Source organism: Prionailurus viverrinus, chromosome C1, assembly GCF_022837055.1.
Source record: "Prionailurus viverrinus isolate Anna chromosome C1, UM_Priviv_1.0, whole genome shotgun sequence".
In the NCBI taxonomy this organism is placed as follows: Eukaryota; Metazoa; Chordata; class Mammalia; order Carnivora; family Felidae; genus Prionailurus; species Prionailurus viverrinus.
Window position 1 is genome coordinate 201,146,057 of NC_062568.1, and position 8,086 is coordinate 201,154,142.

The following is an 8,086-nucleotide window of genomic DNA, read 5'->3' on the forward strand; positions in this document are numbered from 1 at the left end:
AGAGCAAAAAAAAAAAAAAAAAAAAAAAAATACGAACAGCCTCATGAATATCAGCCCAAGGGGAGCAGGAGTGAGCTGTTCAGAGATGAAAGTGCACAGAAATAAAAGCTCAATTTAATCTGCTTTAAAACCCTTCAACTTAACGTTTGTGCTTCAAACTCTGAGAGTGAGGACTGATTGCGGATAAATAGTTTCTTACCATGCCTGGAAGCTATTACACCCCTCTCCAACACAGTTTCCTATTCAGGAGTCCCAGTTTTCATTACCAGCTCTAATAAGTCTTAACATTATTAAATGCCAAGCGGACGATAGGGAAAAACGGACTCAGGGAGGGATCTCTCTTTAGCGCTTAAAGAGGAGAGCTCTTAAACCCCTTCTTCCAAGGCTCCCCGCCACGAGAGGGGCAACCCCCCGAGAAAGCGTTCGTCAAGAGCAAGAAGCCAAAACAAAGTTCGTGGGCGCGCACCCCTCCCTTGGCTCTGCGCTTTGAGGGGTCTCTGCCTCTCCCCACCTGGCCGGCTTGGGTGGAGGTTAAGGGGTCTTTTCACCTCTAACTTGGCCGTGAAGCTGATGGCCGGGGCCTAGGAGGGAGAGGAGAGTTTCCCACTGCGGGGTGGGGGTGGGGGGGGGTGGTCGCCTGGGATGCCTGCCCAGGTACTCAGGGGGCTGATGTGACTTGTCACCAGATGGACAGGCAACCCTCACTCATCCCCACGGTCGCTCTGCCCATTCACACCCACGTACGACCACCCTGCACAGCCACACGGAAGCGCGGTTGCACAGAATACAGCCCCAGGGCACCACGATCCAGAGGGCCACGGGCAAAGAGCCACACGGAGAGTCACATGCGCCGACACAGCCACCCAGCCCACACTCCCGGCGCCCGACATGCCCACTGTCACTCAGAAAACTGCTGGGCTTTCTGGATACCAGACCCACGGGTGCCATTTCATCTCTGCAACTCCTCTCCAGACTCAGCTCCTGTGCTCTCTGCCTCCTCCCCGCAAACCCCTGGAGAACTGGAGCTTCCTGGTTGTGCTGCAGGGAAATCCTCTCTGCAGCGAAGTTGCCTGTTAGCTGGTTTCGTAAGCCCTGACCAACACCAGAAGCGCAGGACCTCCCTGGAGGCGGAGGGCTCCCCAAAGCCCACCCTTTCTATCCCCTTCCCTTCCTTCTTTCTCAGGACAGACCGAACTGGACAAACCCCAGCCACACACACGCACACCTAAAGTCTCTCCAAATAAAACCAAACCTCCTTCCGCCTCTCCCCCGGCACCTCCCAGAAACGCCGTGTGGTAAGGCACCAGAAAAGAGCCCTTCAAGTTCAATGTGCCCCACCCCACAAAAAAAGGAAGTGCCCCTAAGCCCCTTTCTGCTACAAACTGAAGTAAGGAGTGGGTCCCCCCACAGGGGGTCGCAGGGCTCAGGGCCGCCTGGGCCAGGCCAGAGGCGCTCCTTGGCGGCACAGGACCCCTTCCCACTGCAGACCTGAGGCCCGGCGCAGCGGGGTGTCAGGCGCGGCTCCCTCCCTTTCTTCCCTCGCCCTTTTGTCCCTGGCGGGACTGGGCTCCACTTGGGGCCCTGAATGTCAATGGCCCGCCCCTTCCCCAGCTCTAGGCTGCACTCAAAGGGGCTGCCCCTGCCCCTCCTCCCACCTTCCCCCTCCACCAGGCCAGTGGGGGCTGGGCCTCCCTGGGTGTTGTCTTTGGAAGCGGGCTTTGTCTCTGAAGTTCATCTTCAAGGTTGGGAGAGCCTGCTGAAAACTGGGGAGAGACCCGGGCTGGGAGTTCGCAGGACGCAAGGAGGGAGGTACCTCGAGAAACCTCTGCAAAGAAATTCCAGCCAAATGTGCTCTTTCCAAGTTCCCAGGTTCGGGGCGCTTCCCCACTTTCCACAAAGCTACTGTGTTGCTGGTTCACAGGAGCACAGTCTTTGCTGTCCGCCTGCCTGCAGCCCCCCACCCCTGCCCCGGCCCCGCATGCCTGCTGGGGGGCTTGCTTCTTCTCCCCAGCCAGCCCCCGTCAATAAACAAACGCACGCCCCCCTTTCCCGGGGCGTGCAGGCGCTTGAAAGATAAATGCCTTCCCTAGCAGATCCCGGGGAAAAAGCCGGGCGCCAGACTCCCGGCAGCGGCCCAGCCGCGCTGCAAAGTGGGGAGAGTGCGAGGAGCGTCCGAATCTTTCTCCTCGCCCGAGACCTCCCCACCCCGGGCCTCTGGGAACTTGGCTTCCACTCCTGGCCCCACGGGGGCAAGCCCCTGCCTCGTGCGCCCGTCTGCACCCCCTCGGCGCTGCCTCGGCCCGCGCGCCCTGACAACGCGAGGCTGAGGGTTCGGCGGCGGCCCACGCGGCCCTCGCTAATTTTTATTGATTGCAGCGGTCAGTCAACTGTCAGGCAGGGTTTCAAGGGACCGTTTAGAGAGCGTGTGCGGGTCTGGTTAACAAATTCATTTAGGGAGCCGCGGGCCGGCTCCTCCTTCCTCGCCCCCCCCCCCCCCCGCCCTTGCCCAAGTTTCCTATAAATAATAGATCCACGCCGGGACCAGCCGCCAAAACGCCAGCGCCGGAGGACACACGCGCCGGAGGGCTCGGCGAGGCCCTGCGCGCGGGGCTCGCGCACTCGGCGGCGCGCAGTGCACCAACCTGCCGCCGGCTCCCCGGGGAGGCGGGGTCCGTCTGCGCCCCGGCTCCGCGCCCTGCCCTGGCCCCGGGCGCGCTGAGGGGGCGCTCTCGGCAACCCTCGAGGGGGCTCCCGGCTGCCCCCCCCCCGCCCCCACCCCCGGAGGCTGCGAGTCCTCCCGCTGAAGTTCGGTCGCCAGCCTTGGGCGGCGGAAGCGCAGCACCGGCCCGCACGCTGGCGGGTGGGGACGCGCGGCCCCGCCGTGGCGTCCCCGGGGAGGCTCCCTACCTTTGTCTCCCAGGATGCCGTCGATGCTGTGCTTGGCTTTCTTCTCGCCGTCCTCCTCCTTCTTGTCCGCTTCATCCTCCTCCTCTTTCTTCCCGAACTTGATTCTGAGCACGCGGCTAATCGAACTCACTAAACCTCAGAAATTCAAAGGCAAAAGAGCGAGTATAAGTCGTTGGGGCAGCGGAGCCCGGCGCGACCTGGGCCCCTGGGAGAAAGCCGCGCAGCCCCCACCCCCCGCCCCCAACACGCGTCAATGAGATTCACACCCGCTGCCCCCCTCCCCGGTTAAGCGTCTCTACCTAAGGACAGTCACTCGCTAGGGAAGCTGACCCACCTGGGGCATCTCACGGCGGCTTTCCTATACGCATCCTTGCACACACTTGTGCCTCACACCCGCGCATCCCCTAGATACACTCACACCCACACCCACTCCCCCAGGGCCTTCCCGGAGGCCCTCCAGCCCCTGTGCTGCGGTCTCCACACTCAGGTGTGCGGCCCAGCCCTGCGTGCCTGGCCGCCCCTGCACACGGACATCCCAGGCCGCTTTCTGTCTCACAAGGCAGGATGCTGGAAGGCCCCCACATTTGGGGCCCATTGCTGGCTGGGGGCACTAACGAAACAGAAATTGTGACCTGGGGAAAGGGGTCCAGGGAGCCCACCCGAGATCAACCCTCCCAGGATGGACCCATCTCTCTAGGCCACTTCCCGCAGAAAGTGCCCAGGGAGCTCCCGTTACCACCCAGCCTTATAGGATTAACTTTTCGCCCCTTCCGTCCCTCCTTCCGTTCTGTCCATCCATCCCTCCTTCTCTGCTTCCTCCTCCTCTTCTCTCTTTCTGAACTTTCTTCTCCTTCCTTCTTCCCTCGCTTCATCTTCCTTTCGGTTTTGAGTCCCTCCTGTGCCCCAACTCTCTCCACGCTCCTGTCCCCCTTGCTCCCCCCAACTTTCCTTCAAGCTCCGTGTCATGCACCACCTCCTGTCCTCTTTCTTCCACCCCCAGCCCCGAACCCCGAGCCTGAACCAGCCTCCGCCGGCTCAGCTGCCTTCTCACCTGAGGGCACCGTGCTGCGGTCACAGTGCCCATCCTTTAGCAGCCGGTCTCGGATCTCCCAGCTGAACATGCCTGGGTTTTCCCTCTTGTACTCCTCGATCTTTTTCTCCACATCCGGAGTCGCCACCTGCTTCAGAGGTGGAGGTGGCAGAGCGGGGGTGGAAAGATGGGGTGGGGGGAGGGAGATACTTTTAATATCAACCTCCCAAGAGCCCCAGGCCAGGCTGGTGGCTCTGGTTCCCACCCCCCCCCCCACCGCCCCCTTCTGAGCTTGGCGTTATCCCTTCTCAAAACCTGAGCCTGGTTCCCAGGAAGGCAGCTGACTGAGGGCCCAGGGAAGTGATAGGTAATAAAATAAAAAGCTAATTAGGACTCCTAGGATCTCCCTTTCACTATTTCAGGCAAGACAGAGGGGAGATTTTTCCCTGGTCTGGGATGATGATAGGGGATGGGGCAGACATAGGGACGGCCCAGGGATGACTCATGGGCCTCCAAGTCTTGGGCAACCTGGAACCTCAGTTATCTTCATCCACTAGAAACTCAAGTAAGGAGGGAGCTATCCGGGGGTGAGGACACTCTCCCCCTGTACTTCCACAGGAAGCGTACGGACTCCCCAGTGATACTGGATGATGGAGGGCATTGAGAGGGGCTACGGCCAGGATCCCCCAACCGTGGGAAGGCTGACTGTCGGCTCGGCTCGCAGCAAAGACACTCACTCTGGGCTTGCTGCCTCCGATGGCCCCAGGCCGGATGGACCCGGTCTCCTGGTAGCGGCAGAGAATCTTGGAGACACAGCCATGGGAGACACGCAGCTGGCGGGAGATGACACAGGGCCGGATGCCATGGTGGGCCATCTCCACTATCTTGTGGCGGATGTGGTTAGGCAGGGGTCGCCCGTTGATGAAGACCCCGCCAAGCTGATTGACCCGGCCTTGGCCAAGTGGTGTGGACACTGGAGAAGGGAGGGCAGATGGGGAAGGAGAGAGGCACAGGGTAAGGATGGGGAGGAGACACTGAGCACACCTCCCTGGCTCGTCTCATTTGAGCCCCAAGACCCCTGACAGAGGATCCCTGAAACCCCCCCCCCCTACACACACACACACACATTTGGAGCCCAGGCAGTACAGAGGTCAGGCGAAAACCGTCATAAAGCTGAGAGAAGGTCCTGGAAGGATGGAGGGGGGAGTCACGGCTGGCTGCTACAGTCCCCCAGACGCCGCGTGCCCCTGCTCCTGTCACACCATGGGGAATGAGGACGACGGATCTGATACTTCTGAGGACGGGAGGGAGGGGACAGAGCCAAGAGGCTGATGGAGTCTTGGAGTCTCTGGGACCAATGTCCCCCGGGATGCAGTTTGGGCCACAGGTCTGCCTGCCTCTTAGAGAGGGCACTAGCGGATGAGATGTGGCCCCTCTGGTCCGCTCCGTGCCCTAGGTGGTCAAGACTGATCCATTTTGGAGGGAGCCAGAAGGCGCTGGTTAATTACCAGTGTTTATTGCTCTGGCCTGGGCTGTCAGAGCCATCCAACTTCTAACTGAACAGTCGAGGGACTGGTGACATGATGCCGTTGGTCCCTGCCTCTGGGGTCACCTGGCTGTCCCTTGAGGGACTCTCCTTGCTTCCAACCCCTCTCAAAGCTCTAATTTCGTTTTGGGGAGATCTGGGGAGATGCTCCAAGCTTCGAAATCAAATACTAGTTGGCTTCAGAAATCCATGAACTGTCCCTGCGGGCTCTGAGAGGCTGGTACACAGATGGGCCAGAGTCCCCCCGCTGGGGTGTGGGTGACTTTGGGAACCTGGGAGACAGACATCCCCGGCAGTCAGTCCCTGCTGTATGCTGGGGAGGGGAGAGCTCCTCAGAAGCCTTAATGCAAAGTGTACACAATTTCCTCCCAGAAGGTTGGGGGACACCCGGTGCACTAATCCGGCCTCGATCCCCCCAATTTGGAGACTCGGCGGCTGCGGAGATCTGGCAGATTAGAACGATTTCACAGCCGCCCGAGTGGAGGGAGCTGCCGGTATAATTGGAAGGGAGGAGGCGAGAAGAGGCTGGGCTGTTCCTACCGCCTCCTTCCTCGCGCTCCCGGTCCCCCCCCCCACCTCTCTTTGCAAAAGTAGGAGTCTGAAGCCACCCTCGGATTTAATCAGAAATCGTGCGTCGCCAAGTCAGAGTCACTCGGTCTCCGTGGCGGGATATGCCATTAGCACTGGAGAGCTCTCGAGCGCCCAACTTTATATTCAAGAGCCTCTTTAGCGACCGGCGCTCGGCTCTCCTCAGTATTCTCCGTCATGTTGGGCAAATATTGTTCTAATCCGCTGCGCGTCCTCGGCCGCCTGTTTCACTTGCATTCGCTACAGGAGAGTGTTACGGCAAATCCCCGGGCTTGTGCGCTCTCCCGCCTGCGTGGCTGCTCACGCGCACTTGATCACGGAGCCACTCTCTTCGCCTCTGTCTAATGCAGGGACCCGCGCCCGGCCCGCTGCCGGAGGGACCCCTCCCTCCCCAGATCGCAGGCTGCCTGCCCGTCCATCCCCTCCCCGCCTCCTTTCCCCTTCCTCGCGCACAAGGGGGCTCATACAATTACCAGAAGAGTAAGTAAAAAATGAAAGTGGAGTCCCGTGTGACACCGTGGCTACCTGCCCCCAGAAGCCCAGCGATCCCTCGGTTGACAGGTTGAAGGCCTTCCACCGTTTAGAAAGAAAGCAACACAACACAAAACCAAGCCAAAAAAAAAAGAAAAAAGAAAAAAAAAACCTGCAGGAAAGGGTCTCGGCAGCCCGCTCGCACCCTTTTCTGGAGCCGGGAACCGTCCACGGTCCGCCCTTCCCTGCTCGCCCCGGCGCTGGATATTTCTTTAGGGAGGACGCATTACAGAATCGCGCACTTTCCCCGTCCCGGGGTCCCCTCCCAGGAGAGTTCCAGAGTTCCGAAGCCCAAGTGAAAAGTTGTGGGGGTGGGGCCGGGGGAAATCGTTGCTATCGATTATTTCGCATTAGTTTGTTTCCAGACCCCAAGAGCAGGGAGTTTCTGACTGTTGCTTTGGAAGAAGCGGAGAACCTTCCTGGTTTGGACACACACACTATCCACATGCTGTCGGCATTTCGAAATAAAAGGGGTTTTGGAAGACCATCCCAGCAGTGGGGAAAACAAACAAACAAAAAAGAACAATTCGGAACGAGGAGCAGGACGCGCTGGCAGGGGCGAACGCAGGAGAGCTGCGAGAAACTATAGGGGGTGGGGTGGGGGGGAGGAGGGAAGTATCTGAAAATAGTGGAACGAGCTGAAATTCACGAAGAGCTGGCGTTTCCTAGGGGCCGAAATCTGCCCCGGGTTCCGCCCGGCGGAGGAAGGCCAGGGCCCGCGCGACCTGTGAGGCCGGGCCGCCGGCCACCGAAAGCCACGCAGAAACGGACAAGTGTCGGCCCCGGAAACTTCCGGGGTCCAGCGCCCGGACTCCGTCCCAGAGGAGACGGGGAGCGCGGCCCCCCTCCTCCCGCCCCGCTGCCGCTGGCGCCGCCGCCACCCCTGGAGATGGCTGCGTCTCCGCGGACCCCGGGCTCCCGGCGGAGGCGCGGAGGCGCTCTTACCTTCCAGAGGAAAGCCGGTGCGCGGGTAGTTCTGCCCGGGCGCCGGCCGCATCATCCTGGGGACGGTGCCGGGAAGGGCCGCCATTCTTGCGCACGCCGGGGACGAGTCCAGAGTCGGCAGAAATCGCTGCCCGTCCGCTCCCTTCACCCCCGCTGCGCTCTCTTTCTTCCCTTCTTCTGCCACTTCGCTTTTTTTAACCTCTTCCCCCTCCTCCCCTCTCCGCACGCGCTCCCTGCCCCCACCCCCACCCCCGGCTGCAGCCGTTCGCGTCCAGAAGCTGGGGAGGGGGGCGAGGTGGGGGGCGGAGGTTGGTGGAGGGGGGCGGTCGGGAGGGGGGGGAAGGTGGCGACAGGGAAGTTCAAACAAACAAACACGCCAACCCCAAGTCCGCCTGTGCCCGCTCCGCTCGGCCAGAAGTTGTGCGGGCGGATGCGCCGGGCGGAACCGGGAGGCGAGGCCGGCGGCGGAGCGGGGCTGGGGCAGGGAGGGGGGAGCCGCGGCCGGAGGCAGGGCCCGGCCTCGGACGGGCGGCCGTGCG

The 8,086-nt window shown here is 61.2% G+C and overlaps 1 protein-coding gene across 2 annotated transcripts in view; it reads right to left on the reverse strand.

Moving 5' to 3' along the window:
* The window catches only part of PAX7 (paired box 7), a 97,747-nt gene extending 90,115 nt beyond the window's left edge, over positions 1–7,632 (reverse strand). The window contains exons 1-4 of one of the 2 annotated variants that reach the window (XM_047871311.1): positions 7,548–7,632; positions 4,675–4,910; positions 3,959–4,088; positions 2,908–3,036 (exon numbers count right to left, since the gene is read on the reverse strand). In XM_047871311.1, the coding sequence (XP_047727267.1) occupies positions 2,908–3,036; positions 3,959–4,088; positions 4,675–4,910; positions 7,548–7,632 (580 nt within the window). Of the gene's footprint in view, positions 1–2,907; positions 3,043–3,958; positions 4,089–4,674; positions 4,911–7,547 lie in introns of both variants that reach the window. The other variant, XM_047871310.1, reaches the window with a different exon arrangement.
* Positions 7,633–8,086: the final 454 nt, after the last annotated feature.